The sequence below is a fragment of the Hylobates moloch genome, unplaced genomic scaffold (genome assembly GCF_009828535.3).
Source record: "Hylobates moloch isolate HMO894 unplaced genomic scaffold, HMol_V3 SCAFFOLD_21, whole genome shotgun sequence".
NCBI lineage: Eukaryota > Metazoa > Chordata > Mammalia > Primates > Hylobatidae > Hylobates > Hylobates moloch.
The window spans coordinates 32,556,342-32,570,981 of record NW_026652296.1 but is presented as its reverse complement, the minus strand read 5'-3'; the positions used below and the strand labels follow the sequence as shown (position 1 = coordinate 32,570,981).

General features: G+C 52.6%; 1 protein-coding gene across 1 annotated transcript; it reads left to right on the top strand.

The window, feature by feature from the left end:
* Positions 1-4,105: 4,105 nt before the first annotated feature.
* AVP (arginine vasopressin) lies at positions 4,106-6,505 on the top strand. The gene is made up of 3 exons (XM_032142548.2): positions 4,106-4,506; positions 5,886-6,087; positions 6,259-6,505. The coding sequence occupies exons 1-3, from the start codon at positions 4,387-4,389 to the stop codon at positions 6,429-6,431; spliced, it is 495 nt and encodes a 164-aa protein (XP_031998439.1). The 5' UTR covers positions 4,106-4,386; the 3' UTR covers positions 6,432-6,505.
* The last annotated feature ends 8,135 nt before the right edge of the window (positions 6,506-14,640 follow it).

The following is a 14,640-nucleotide window of genomic DNA, read 5'->3' as shown; positions in this document are numbered from 1 at the left end:
GGCCTCCCAAAGTGCTGGGATTACAGGCGTGAGCCACCGTGCCCGGCCGACCACCACATTTTTCAATATGGAGGTAGTTTAAGACCTTGACAACAGGAGTTTCAATGGGCTGGTTTGGGCAGAAGCCCAGGTGGAGGGAGTTGAAGAATAAATGTTGACTTCTGGATAAATGGCAGGTGGAGTGAGACCCCATCTCTAAAAACAAAAACAAAAACAAAAAAAGGGCAGATGGACCACAAATGAAAAACCAAGAAAACCACTAACTCCAAGGAATACAAAAAGTTGTTCACAGATAGAAAGATCATCATAATACACTACGTGGCTTAGCTCAGAGGGCATAATTGCAATCTAACTTGTAATACTGATCTATCATGACATCATCATATCTAGAAAATAGTGGATGAAGGGTATACATCAAGGGAGGGGGGAGGAACTGGTGAAGGAGCTGACTCCTTTCTTTTAAAAGGATGAATGAATCAGGATCATGAGCTGAGATGTAGGAGATAAAAGGACCAAGAAGATGTAAAAAGTAGATTGGGAAAGGAAACCTGTAAGGGACGTGTAGAAGGTGTGCGGTGTCTGGGGGGTCCATGTGACACATGGGGTGATGTGTTGGAAATGCAGCCAGTCAGCACAGTATAGAGACTTTTCCCAGTCAGTCAAGATTCTGAGAAGGTAGGTCCTGGGAGAAAGGGGCCTTGATGTGGGAGGCCGGTCTTAGGATGAAGATCCTGGTAGACAGATTTGGTCAGCACAGAGGTCCTGATTGTCCCATGGCTTGGGCCCTTCAGTCAGTCTGGCCTCATCCGTTTTCAGTTGTTGACTCAACCCCCTGCGTTGAAGAAGGGGTAAGGTGCTGGGCCAAGGCACCTTAGCCAGGCCTCCAGCCTCCCTCCTCAGCTAGCCTCACAACCCACGGAGTCTCAATGGCGCAACGGCCTCAGACCAAGCTTGTTTCCAGGCCATGAGTAGAATGAAAATGTCCCTCCTAGACTAATCCAGGAAGCTGCTGTCTCTGGAAAAATCTCCTAGCTCTTAACAAGAATAATGGCATTGGCCAGGCATGGTGGTTCATGCCTGTAATCCCAGCACTTTGGGAGGCTGAGTGGGGTGGATTACCTGAGGCCAGGAGTTTGAGATCAGCCTGGCCAACATGGTGAAACCCCATCTCTACTAAAAATACAAAAAGTAGCTGGACGTGGAGATGGGCGCCTGTAATCTCAGCTTCTCAGGAGGCTGAGGCGGGAGAATCGCTTGAACCCAGGAGGCAGAGGTTGCAGTGAGCTAAGATCGCATCACTGCACTCCAGCCTGGGCAACAAGAGCAAAACTCCATCTCAAACAAAACAAAACAAAACAAAACAAAAGAATAATGGCATTACTAATGCAATACTACTGTTCATCAATTTTACAATGGTGCAGCCACTTTTTTTTTTTTTTTTTTGAGATGGAGTCTCGCTCTGTTGCCCAGGCTGGCGTGCAGTGGTGCTATCTCGGCTCACTGCAAGCTCTGCCTCCTGGGTCCACGCCATTCTCCTGCCTCAGCCTCCTGAGTACCTGGGACTACAGGCGCCCGCCACCATGCCCAGCTAATTTTTTTTTTTTGTATTTTTAGAAGAGACGGGGTTTCACCATGTTAGTCAGGATGGTCTCGATCTCCTGACCTCGTGATCCACCTGCCTCGGACTCCCAAAGTGCTGGGATTACAGGCATGAGCCACTGCGCCCGGCCACGTGCAGGCACTTTTCTAAAGCTACTTTTTCTTTTGAAACAGGGTCTCACTCTCACCCAAGCTGGAGTGCAGTGGCTCAGGTATGGCTCACTGCAGCCTGGGCTCAAGCGATTCTCCCACCTCAGCCTCCCGAGTAACTGGGACCACAGGCATGCGCTACCACACCTGGCCAATTTTTAAATTATCTGTAGTGATAAGGTCTCTCTATGTTGCCCAGGCTGGTCTCGAACTCCTGGCCTCAAGTGATCCTTCTGCCTTTGCCGCTCAAAGTGTTGGGATTACAGGCGTGAGCCACCGTGCCCAGTCTTAAAGCTATTTTTTTTAATTAAAAATGTATTTATAGGCCGGGCGTGGCGGCTCACACCTGTAATCCCAGCACTTTGGGAGGCCAAGGCAGGAGGATCACAAGGTCAGGTTCGAGACCAGCCTGGCCAACATGGCAAAACCCCATCTTTAGTAAAAATACAAAAAATTAGCAAGGCGTGGTGGTGGGCGCCTGTAATCCCAGCTATTTGGGAGGCCGAGGCAAGAGAATCACTTCAACCTGGGAGTCAGAAGTTGCAGTGAGCTGAGATCATGCCACTGCACTCCAGTCTGAGCGACAGAACGGGACTCTGTCTCAAAAAAAAAAAAAAAAAAGTATTTATTTATTTATTTAAAATTAGAGATGGGGCCGAGCACAGTGGCTCATGCCTGTAATCCCAGCACTTTGGGAGGCCGAGGCGGATGGATCACTTGAAGCCAGGAGTTCAAGACCAGACTGGCCAATGTGGTGAAACCCCGTTTCTACTAAAAATACAAAAATTAACCTGGCTTGATGATGCGTGCCTGTAATCCCAGCTACTTGGGAGGCTAAGGCAGGAGGATCGCTTGAACCCGGGAGGTGGAGGTTGTACTGAGCTGAGATTGTGCCACTGCACACCAGCCTGGGTTGACAGAGTGAGACTCTGCCTCAAAAAAAAAAAAAAAAAAAAATTAGAGATGGGGTCTTGCTGTATTGCCGAGACTGGCCTCTACCTCCTGTCTAGGTCTCCCAAGTAGCTGGGATTACAGGCATAAGCTGCCATGCCCGGCTCTAAAGCTTTTGTATAATAAATTATTTATTTCAGTCCTCACATTGACCCTAGGAGGTGGGTACCATGATTTTCCTTACTTCACACTGGCAGAAAGTAAGGCACGGAGAAGTCCAGTGAACCGCCCAAGCCATGAAGTTTCAAGCAACAGAGGCCAGACCCTGAGCCAGGCTACTGGGAGCCAGTGTTCCTGCAATAACAACTGCCCAGTGTTGCCTCTCAAAGGATCCTTGCAGTCCCTGAGGGGTCATTCCTGAAAAGGCCGATGCCACGGCCTGAGTGTAGGAGGCCACTCCTGGGTTGCTGGCCCCTCACTGCCCTTGATGGAGACAGGGCTGCTGTGTCCCCTGGAATTTCCTCGCAGCACCCGTGTGCACCCTGGAGAGGAGGCCAAGAGCCTGTGGGAACTGCGAGAGCTGGGGACTACACACAGCTTGAGAAGCAGGGGGTACCCGGCCTGAACCCCAGACCAGCAGGGCACTCTGGTGGCCCAGGGAGAGAGGCCATGTCCTCTTTAGACCTGCCACCTTGGGATTAGGGACCAAAAGTGGCTTTCTCAGGCTGGGTCCATTTAGGTATGGCTCCTTCTGCACCTTCCCCCAGGCCCAGACACCCCCTCCGCTCTCCCACCCCAGGCCTGAGATATACCTGCCCTGGTTGCCACATACTAAAGTCCTGGTGGGCGTAGGAATTGGGACAAACAGTTGTCAGGTTTCCTGGGGCTCCCCCCACCTTTGAACCTTACTTGGCATGGAGTTCTTGTTCCCCATAGTAACTCCCCACACTCATGTTTCTACCTGGGAGGGGGTGATGGGTTATGTGCCAAATGTGTCCCCAAGGCCCCCAGTTTCGGGGCCTGAGTCCCCATTCCCTGCTCTATGGGGGTGCGGGGGTGTCATGTCTTGCACTTTCCCCAGCAGCCTGCCACCCCCCTACCCTATGAGAACAAGCCCCTCTCATTCTGTGTCCCTTGACTCCACGACCGCGGCTGCCTTGTCCACAAGGCAGGGATTCCCGTCTCTGGTGCAGCCCCTGTCCTCACCACTCTGGGCTTGTGCTGTTCTTGGTCCCTTATCTTGTTGTCACAGGTCTAACCCTCCCCACACACCTGGCTGTCCCCTGCCCCACAGCTCCTAGGCCAAGGTCTGTCCCTGCCCCTAACACCCAGCCCCTCGGTTCCTCTTACCCTCTTCTTGGACCCTAAGCCATTTCTGGGTAATCAGAAAGCTCAGAGACGGTCTCCAGGTGACCCCCCAGTCTGTCCCTCTCCCTGAATCCAGAACGCTGCAGTCACAGTAGAGGCAATTGCTGTCATTCCGGGGCCCACGACAGCCTGGTGGCCCGTACCCCTCCCCCATGATCCCCTGTACAGACAGGCCCACGTGTGTCCCCAGATGCCTGAATCACTGCTGACGGCTGGGGACCTGGGGGCCGTGGGCTCCTGGGGAGCCACTGGGGAGGGGGTGGCGGCCGTGTCTCGCCTCCAAGGGAACACCTGCGGACATAAATAGGCAGCCAGCAGAGGCAGCAGCACAGAACCAGCAAGCAGCGCTGCATACGGGGTCCACCTGTGTGCACCAGGATGCCCGACACCATGCTGCCCGCCTGCTTCCTCGGCCTACTGGCCTTCTCCTCTGCATGCTACTTCCAGAACTGCCCGAGGGGCGGCAAGAGGGCCATGTCCGACCTGGAGCTGAGACAGGTACTTCCCACTGTGGGCCATCTCAGGGCTGCCATAGCGGGCAGTGCTGACACCCTGGGTCAGGGGCTAGGAAAGAGGGAAGTCATGGGTGGTGGTAGCCTTTAGGGGAGGTGCGGCGGAGGAAGAGGGAGGCACAGCATGGCTGGGCAGAGGAGCCAATGGGGTGGGCCGGAGGGGACCAGGCTTTGGAGGAGGCTGGGAGAGGCTGAAGGGGCTCCTGGTCACTGTTGCCATCCAGACAGGGATGCAGGGAAATGAGGGATGCTTCCCCGGTGACTGGGCTTGGGGCTAGATAGGGAGAACGGGGCATCATGGCCTCCCCTGTGCCCATGGCGTTCTTGCATCTGGACTGGCTGGGGCAGCAGAGGCTCCATCCTACCTAGCATTGGAGGCTTTCCTCATCCATCCCCAGCCTCCCAGCCACAGGCACCCAGGCCCCCACACAGAAGCTGGCCACTGGTCTGAGCGCACTTGAGTGGGGCATCCTGTGGGGAAGTTCTGCTGGGAACCTGGCCTAATTCTGTAGTGCTGGACGTTTCCTCCATTTCCAGCAGAGCTGAAGGAAATCCAGTCACGATGTGCATGCAATTCTGTCCAGGCTCAATGATGAGCCGTTGAGCAAATTACACCACACCAGGCTCAGCTAGAAGTCTAATGCGCTATCCATTGCGCCAGAGAACCGGCTGTTGAGCAGATGAGAGTGGCCGGGTCGGCAACCCCCGCAGCCTTTCTTCCTCCTGCTAGGCTCCTTTAGGGTCCTGAGGCACCTGGGTGTCCGTGCTCTCCTCTAGGGCTCAGGCCCCTGCCACCCACCTGATAGGTCATAGGTGGCTGAGCAGGGGTCAGGGCTCCAGCTGAGGCCGACAAGCTTGGCGGGGGCCAGGGGCAAGGCAAGAGAGGAGACAGGAAATGGGAGGAAGGGCCGGGGTTCTGGATGGGCAGGGCCTCTCTGCATGGTGTAATGGGGAAGGGGGTGGGCCCGGGCTCAAGCCGCAGCAGTGCGAGGAGGGAGGAAGGGTCTGGAATGGGGGAGGGTGGGGCAGCTGCAAGAGTGGCGCCCACCAGCGATGGCCCCGAGGCTCGAGGAAGGGCTCCCCATGCTGTAGTCCACGGGAGACCCGTCCCTAGCTGAGGGTGAGGACGCTGAGGGCTATCACTGAGAGGTCATCCAAGAAACCAAGGTGCTGAGCAGATTTGGACGCCCCGCCCGTGACCGCGGTCGAGGCCCAGATGGCGCCCGAGCGCGCCTGCAGCTGCAGCCCCCAGTGTCCCGCCCGCACTCCGAGCCCCGGACCCCAGCATCCTTGCGTCGCGGGGTTCCCCTCCAACCCCTCGACTCCCACCTCCCCTCCTCCCGCTCATCCCACCCGTCCCCGCAGTGCCTCCCCTGCGGCCCCGGGGACAAAGGCCGCTGCTTCGGGCCCAGCATCTGCTGCGCGGACGAGCTGGGCTGCTTTGTGGGCACGGCTGAGGCGCTGCGCTGCCAGGAGGAGAACTACCTGCCGTCGCCCTGCCAGTCCGGCCAGAAGGCGTGCGGGAGCGGGGGCCGCTGCGCCGCCTTCGGCGTCTGCTGCAACGACGGTGCGCGGCAGGGGCGGGCCTGGGGCTGGGGCGGGGGCAGACCGCTTGAGTGGGGGGACGCGGGCCTGCGGCGGGGTGGGGGCGGGTCGGGCCCGGCAGGGAGGGTGTGGGCCCCTGCATCCCGAGCTGCGCCCACCCCAGGGCTCCCGTGCTCACACGTCCTCCCCGCAGAGAGCTGCATGACCGAGCCCGAGTGCCGCGAGGGCTTTCACCGCCGCGCCCGCGCCAGCGACCGGAGCAACGCCACGCAGCTGGACGGGCCGGCTGGGGCCTTGCTGCTGCGGCTGGTGCAGCTGGCCGGGGCGCCCGAGCCCTTCGAGCCCGCCCAGCCCGACGTCTACTGAGCCCCCCGCTAGTCCCACCGGCGCGCTCTTTGCGCCCGCCCCTGCAGCACGGACAATAAACCTCTGCCAATGCACGGCCTCGCGTCTGTCTCAGTCTCTGGCGGGAAGAGGGAAGGGGAGAGAGGTGGGGGCGCGGACCCCCGCCACCACGCCGACCGGCCAGTCCCTGGACCTGAGGTCAGGGGCAGATCCACCCCAGAGAAGCGACAGGTCCCGTAGAGGAAGCGATCTGGGACCCGCAGAGGTGTCGCTAGACCGAGGGACAGGGCGAATTGGGAGGCAGGGGAGGGGGAGACCAGAGGCCGATAGTGGCCTTGGAGGGGGTGGGTTGGGGATCCTCCGGCAGAGGGAAAGAAGTAAAGGCAGAGAGGGGAAAGGCCTGGAGGACAAGACAGCAAGAGACCCAGAGACAAGAGACAGCAGAATATTGGAGACAGATGCACAGACATTGACAGTGACGGAGAGAAGAGTGAGAGAGGCAGAGGGGACAGGCCAAGGGGTGACCATTCTGTTCCCATTTTCATCCCAGGAGACACTGAAACACAAACAGCTCAGGGACCCACCCTGGTCCCGGGATTCCCAGTGCAATGTCTGTTTCACCCAAGGCAGTGCTCGTGTGTAGTGGCGGTGGGGACATCACTGTCTGTCCAGTGCACTCACCATTAGGGCCCCTCAGCCAGAGTGGGGGACCCCTAACAGATACAGCCCCACACAACCCCAAACACACTTGGACAGAAACATAGACAAGAAAATAACTGCTAAGAACGTGTCTGCAACCCTTGACCACAACCACAGAGACCCTGAGCCCCACATTCAGAGCCACAGACACACCCAGAGAAACACAGACACACCCGACACGAGGATGGGCAGGAGCATGTACATACAGGCTCACGCAAGCAGGAGTGCACTCACATTAGCTCCCGGACACAAAGACCTTCCGCCCTTTGACATGAGCCCCTTTGGCGAAAAGACGCCCAGCAGCGCTCCCCCTCTTCCTCTACATCCCTTGGGTTCTCTCACCCCCTTCTTGAACCCGAGGCCTTTCTGATCCCATCTGCCCCTTTCTCTCCTTTGTCTCTCACTCTGCTCTCCCCTCCCTGTTCTGCCAGCTCCCAGGCCCCCTCTTGCCTCTCTCCTTGGCCCCTCCACCCCTCTCCTTCTGTCCCCTCATCCCCTCCGCCAGCTCCCATCCTTCTCTCTCTTGGCCTCCTCTTTACTCTGCATCCTCTCCTCGGGCTTCCTTGCTCCAGGTCTTGGAGCCACAAGAGGCTGCATCTGCTTCGGGATCCTCCGCAAACTCTGAGGCCAGGAGGGAGTGCAGGAGAAGGGAAGTCCGCCTGGGCCTGACCCCAACGCCCAGGCTTACGGCCAAGCCTGGTGACTCAAGCAGCCCAGCCTCAGCAGCCCTGGGCAGAATCCAGGCACATGCCAAGGTCAGGCTCTTTTCCACACTCCCAGGGCTCCCCTTGGCTCTCACCCCTGACCTGGTTCTGGACTCCTCTGCCAGGCAGTGCCCGGCACGACTGGGTCTAGCCAGCAGGGACAGGGACCATGCAGGCTTGGGGCACTGCCATGACCCCCTGCTCCTGTTTCATGTGGTCCACTCAGGGCCAGCCCCCATCTGGCTGGGGCTAGAGCAGGACCTAACCTAATAGGAATTTATTAATTCTTCCAGACTGGGAAGTAGGAAGAGGCAGGTGGCTTGGCTGCACTGAATTCAATCCAAAGTGTTAGTGTCTGGACTTGGAGACAGTTTCAGAATGAGGTCCAGGAACTTCCTCTTCCCAAATACAGATTCAGAGACTCCTTTCCCTCCACTTGTCTTCAAAACAATCTGGCTGCTACTTCTGGGAAGGGGTGAGGAATGTCTGCCCACCCACAATTTGCCCAAATGTCCACCTCCCTGAATAGTCTTTCACTCTTTCTCCCTCTCCGTGAGTCCCCTGACCCAGCTACAGAGCCATTTAGGAGGGAGAGGTCTGCCCTTGTCTGCTCAGTCTCTACAGGGCAAACTGGCTGCGGGAAACCCACCACAAGGGTCAAAGCAGTGTCCAAGCCTCCACATCTGCTGTTTCATAAAAATGGTAACATCGGCAGTGCCTCTTTTTATTTGTATTTTTATTTATTTACTTTTCAGCATCTACATTAAGGACACAGCAGTGTCTCTTGTTAAAGAACTGCTTGGCCAGGCGCAGTGGCTCACGCCTGTAATCCCAGCTCTTTGGGAGGCTGAGGCGGGTGGATCACGAGGTCAGGAGATCGAGACCATCCTGGCTAACATGGTGAAATCCCATCTCTACTAAAAATGCAAAAAACTAGCTGGGCGCGGTGGCAGGCACCTGTAGTCCCAGCTACTTGGAAGCCTGAGGCAGGAGAATGGCGTGAACCCGGGAGGCAGAGCTGGCAGTGAGCTGAGACTGCGCCACTGCACTCCAACCTGGGCGACAGAGCAAGACTCCGTCTCAAAAAAAAAAAGAACTTCTTGGCCAGGTGTGGTTCACACCTGTAATTCCAGCACTTTGGGAGGCCGAGGCAGGTAGATCGGCTGAGTTCAGGAGTTCAAAACCCTGTCTCTACTAAAAATACAAAAATTAGCTGGGCATGGTGGCATGCGCTTGTAGTCCCAGCTACTCGGGAGGCTGAGACAGGAGAATTGCTTGAACCCGGGAGGCTGAGGTTGCAGTGAGCTGAGATAGTGCCATATATATGTGAGTCTATTTCTGGACTCTCCAATCTGTTCCACTGATCTATTTTTTTTTTTTTTTTCTTTTAGACAGAGTCTCACTCTGTTGCACAGTCTGGAGTGCAGTGGCGTGATCTCAACAGCCGTGTTGTCCAGGCTGGTTTCGAACTCCTGATCTCAGGTGATCTGCCTGCCTTGGCCTCCCAAAGTGCTGGGATTACAGGCATGAGCCACCACACCCGGCCTAGATCTATCCTTTCTATAATATTACACTGTTTTGAATATGATAACTTTATCAGGTTGTGTGGCTTTTCCAACTTTGTTCTTTTTCAAAATTGTTTTGGCTATTCTAGTTCCTTTGGCATTCTGTATAAATTTTAGAATCAACTTAATGATTTCTACAAAAATATCCTATTGGGAGTTTAATTAGAATTGTGTTGGATCTTTCAATCAATTTGGGGAGAACTGACATCTTTACTCTGATGAGTTTTCCAAATCAATAAACAAAATACATCTCTCCAGTTATTCAGGTCTTCTATTTCTTCCATCAGCATTTTATCGTTCAGCATATGGAATTTGTATATATTATGTAAGATTTCTATCCAAAAGATTTCATATTTTTCACACTATTTTAAATAGTACTGTGTTTTAAAATTTAATTTCCAAGTAGTTATTGTTAGTATATAGAACTATGAATTACTGTTGACTTTGTATCCTGTGATCTTGCTAAATGTGCTTATTAGATCTAATAACTTTTTTGAAGATTCTTTGGGATTTTCTACATGGACAGTAATTTCTTTCTTTTTTTTTCACTGAGGAGTTTTGCAAATTCTTTCCATGCCTCCCCAGTCAGTGTGGTAGCCATGCTCTGCTCAGGCTCCGTCTTGTTGCATCATGGTCAGGACATTGTTCCCAGCAGAATCCTGGGGTAATCATGGGGTTCACCTACTGAATTTCCTACTGTCTATTGTGCCAGAAAATAGTTGCTTTATATATTTTATCCAGTTTTGCAACTGCTTATGGTGGGAGGCCTAGTCAGTTACCAGTTACCCTGTGGACAGAAGCAAAAGTCCTACCTTAATATTAAAGGAGAAATGATTGACCCTTCTGCTTTCATCTTGCCTGGGTCAGACATAATGCTCAAAGAACAAGTAATAGGAGGCTGGACGCCGTGGCTCACGCCTGTAATCCCAGCACTTTGGGAGGCCGAGGCGGGTGGATCATGAGGTGAGGAGATGAAGACCATCCTGGCTAACACGGTGAAACCCCGTCTCTACTAAAAGTACAAAAAAATTAGCCGGGCGTGGTGGTGGGCGCCTGTAGTCCCAGCTACTCGGGAGGCTGAGGCAGGAGAATGGTGTGAACCCAGGAGGCGGAGCTTGCAGTGAGCCAAGATGGCGCCACTGCCCTCCAACCTGGGTGACAGAGAGAGACTCTGCCTCAAAAAAAAAAAAAAAAAAGGAAGAACAAGTAATAGTTTTGTGACATGAGAACAAAAGGTATACACTAAGGCTGACACAGCAGGAAGGCAGAACGGATTGGGTTGTGAAGGCACTGTGGAATGGTTATACTACTAGTCCTAAAATGCTGCTCTCTAGCCTGCAAGTTGCGTGAACAAACTGTTCATTCAAGGTGCTGTCTGCTGGGTTTTCTGTTACTTACTGTAGGTAGGTGCAAAAGTAATGGCAAAAACCTATTATGTTGCACCAAGCTAATAATAAATTCAGTCCTAACTGATATAAAATTATAGCCCAGAGAAAAGGTATATAACAGTCTAATTTATGGCTTAGATTCAAACATCCAAAAAATAATATTAGTAAATCATCTGCAGAAGACTAAATTGAAGAGTACATCATAAGCAAATAGGATTTCTTAATGAATGGAAAGATGGCTCAACAGTGGGAAATTTGTTAATATAATTCTCAAAAGAAGATAAACACTGTCATTGCTAGGAGTTCAGAGTATCCAGTTACCTAATACTCTGGCTGAGAATGCTAGCTGTTCATCAAAATCTCTTCTCCCTCCATATCGTGTATCCATTGCCACAGTTATGCTGGGTAACAAACTGCTCCCAAAATGAAGTGGCTTAAACACACCAATTATTATTTCCCATCACTCTATGGGTTGTCTGAATGGTTCTGGGGAAGCTGGCTGGATTTGGCTGGTCTTGACTGAACTTAGTCATACATCTGTTAGCAGCTGATAGCTCAGCCGAGGACTGACTCTGCTCCACGTGGTCTCTCATCCTCCTGTAGAGTAGCTAGCCTGAGCTTGTTCTTGTGGTGAGACAGAGGAGTAAAAGAACAAACAAGGTGTACAAGACTTCTTGGGGTCTAGGCTCAGCTTAGATCTGCCATTCATTACTTCTGCCATATTCCTTTGGCCACAATGTGACAAACCACCATGGAGACATTTCAAAGTAGGTGGATGAGAACTGATTCAAGGAGTAGAGAAATAGACTTCTCTTGATGGGAGAAATTGCAAAGTCATATTGTGGATGTGGCTACAGAGAGAGGTGGAGAATTGTGGCAATTTTTTTGCTATCTACCACAGCTTCTTTCATAGTCATGAAATTGTTGCTGGGCACAGTGGCTCACGCCTGTAATCCCAGCATTTTGGGAGGCCAAGGTGGGCGGATCACCTGAAGTCAGAAATTCAAGACCAGCCTGGCCAACATGGCGAAACCCTGTGTCTACTAAAAATATAAAAAAATTAGCTGGGCATGGTGTCGCGTGCCTGTAGTCCCAGCTATGTGCCTGTAGTTCCAGCTACGTGCCTGTAGTCCCAGCTACTCGCCTGTAGTCCCAGCTACTCGGGAGGCTGAGGCACCAGAATCGCTTGAACTCCAGAGGCAGAGGTTGCAGTGAGCCAAGATCGCGCCACTGCACTCCAGCCTGGGTGACAGAGTGAGACTCCGTCTCAAAAAAAAAAAAAAAAAAGGAAATCGTAGCTATATTTCCCCGCCTCCTTTGCAGTAAAGTAGGCCACATGACCATGCTTTTGTCACTAAAACCTGAGTAAAAGGAAAAGTGGCACTTGAAATCTTTTTTTTTCTTAGAGACAGAGTCTCACTCTTGTCACCCAGGCTGGAGTGTAATGGCACGATCTAGGCTCACTGCAACCTCCGCCTCCGGGCTTCCAGTGATTCTCCTGCCTCAGCCTTCCAAGTATCTGGGATTACAGGTGTAAGCCACTGCGCCTGGCTGGCACTTGAAATCTTAAGACAGTGGGTGCACCTCTTCCCTTCCACACTCTTTCTCTTTCCATCAGGTGGCATCCACAGCTCTCCAGCCTGAAGCATGCAGGCAGTGACAAGGCCTAGGGGATGACGTAACTATACGATGGAAGAAAACTGGGTCCTAAATGGCAGGGTGGAACAGAACCAGGAATGTTCGTGTCAGGCTGATAGAAAAGAGAGGGAAACAAACATCTATCTTCCTTAAGCCCACAATGTCTCTTTACCATTTGAGTGTTTTCATTACAGCAGCCTAACCTTACCTTAACTATAACCCTCAAATTCTGAAACAATTGAAAAATAAAACAAAAGAATATGGCTTACGGAGGCCAGAATACTACCTTTATTATTATTATTTTAGAGATGGGGTCTTCTTCTATTGCCCGGACTGGAATGCAGTGGTGTGATCTTGGCTCATTGCAACCTCCGCCTCCTGGGTTCAAGCAATTCAAGCAATAATCCTCCTGAGTAGCTGGGACTACAGGTGCACACCACCATGCCCGGCCAATTTTTGTATTTTTTTTAGTAGAGACAGGCTTTCGCCATGATGGCCAGGCTGGTCTTGAACTCCTGACCTTATGTGATCTATCCCCGCCTCAGCCTCCCAAAGTGCTGGGATTATAGGCATGAGCCACCTTGCCCAGCCAGCCCTCTGTGTTTTAAGGCTGCAGAAGAAAACACTGCAGGTGTTGGATCCCAGGGAAAGAATGGCCCAGTGGGTGGGTGCCTAAGGGGGTGAGGGGACCCTGAAGTCTCTCCCAAGGTGGGGAAAGCTGGGCTGACACTCCTCTGCTCTGTGTCAGAGCCACTGGGGTGGGAGGGAATGCGAGGCACTCAGAGGAAGGAGTGGGGTCCCAGTGGGAGGCCCAGACGTCCCGCAAATGTGGCAGGTGGACAGGCAGCTTGGAAAGCACAAATCCGCAGGCTCGTGCCCATAGGAGTGGAGGTCGGGGGTCCCTCAGGTGCTCCATGGGCAGATGCTCCCCTCTCCCTCTGGGTGGTTTCTGAGGGGCCACAGAACTTTGACCACTTTCCTCAAATACCCCTTTCTGTGTATCAAATTGTTCTGAACAATTTGAAAAGAAGTCCACGTTCTCCGCTTTGAGTCAATCTCCTGTTCCTTTGCATGACAAATCCCCCCCTCCTCACCCCCAGATGTAAGGTCAAAAGAGAGGCGTCCCCTCACAGCCCCAGCAGAAACCATTCCACTGTGCCGTAGGCCACTGGGGCTTTCAAAAGCCTCACTGTGGCTGGGTGCAGTGGCTCACGTCTGTAATCCCAGCACTTTGAAAGGCTGAGGTGCCAGACCATCCACTCTAGTTGGGAGTTCGAGACCAGCCTGACCAACATGGTGAAACCCCATCTTTACTAAAAATACAAAAAAATTAGCCAGTCGTGGTGGGGGGCACCTGTAATCCCAGCTACTTGGGAGGCTGAGGCAGGAGAATTGCTTGAACCTAGGAGGCAGAGATTGCAGTGAGCTGAGATTGGGCCACTGCACTCCAGCAGGGACGACAGAATGAGACTCCGTCTCAAAAACAAACAAACAAAACTAATACAATGTAAATGCCATGTCAATTGTTGTTATACTGTATTGTTGAGGGAATAATGAGAAGACAAAAATGTCTGGACATGCTCAGTACAGAGACTATTTTTTTTCATAAATTTACAATCCCAGATTGGTTGATTCCACTGGTGTACATCTCACAAACAGAAAGGGCCAACTGTTCAATTACAAACAAAAGTGAACCAATCCCATGTATACAGTTTAATGCATTTTCATAAACTGAGCACACCTGTTTCACCAGCTCCCAGGCCAAGAAACAGAATCTGGGTAGCACCCAGGAAGCCCCTGACACCCTTTCCAGCCACTGCCCACCCAAACCTCGAGGCCTATATAGCTTTTTGGCCTGTTTTGTACCACCTGTAAAGGAAATCTTACGGTGCTCTTCAGTAAATTTTTTCAGTCTTGCACCTGTGGGTTCATTCTCCCTGCCCTGCCCTGTTGCTCCTGAGTGTGGGGAAGCCACAGGAATGGCCTGTTCCTGTTTTCTTTGGAGTGAGAGCGTGGGCGTGGGCCTTCTGAAGTGCACTGCCCAGTGACACGGGCAGGGGGATGGGGGCGTGTTCTGGGGACTAGGCTTTTATCTGATTCCCAGGGTCCAGATGCAGGGATAGATGTGGGAAAGGAAAATTAATAAATTTCAAATCGCAGGACTCCAAAATCACTAAGTCAAAGGGAAAAGTCAAACTGGGAACTGAGTCAGGCAAAGCAGCCTCCTATTTTATTC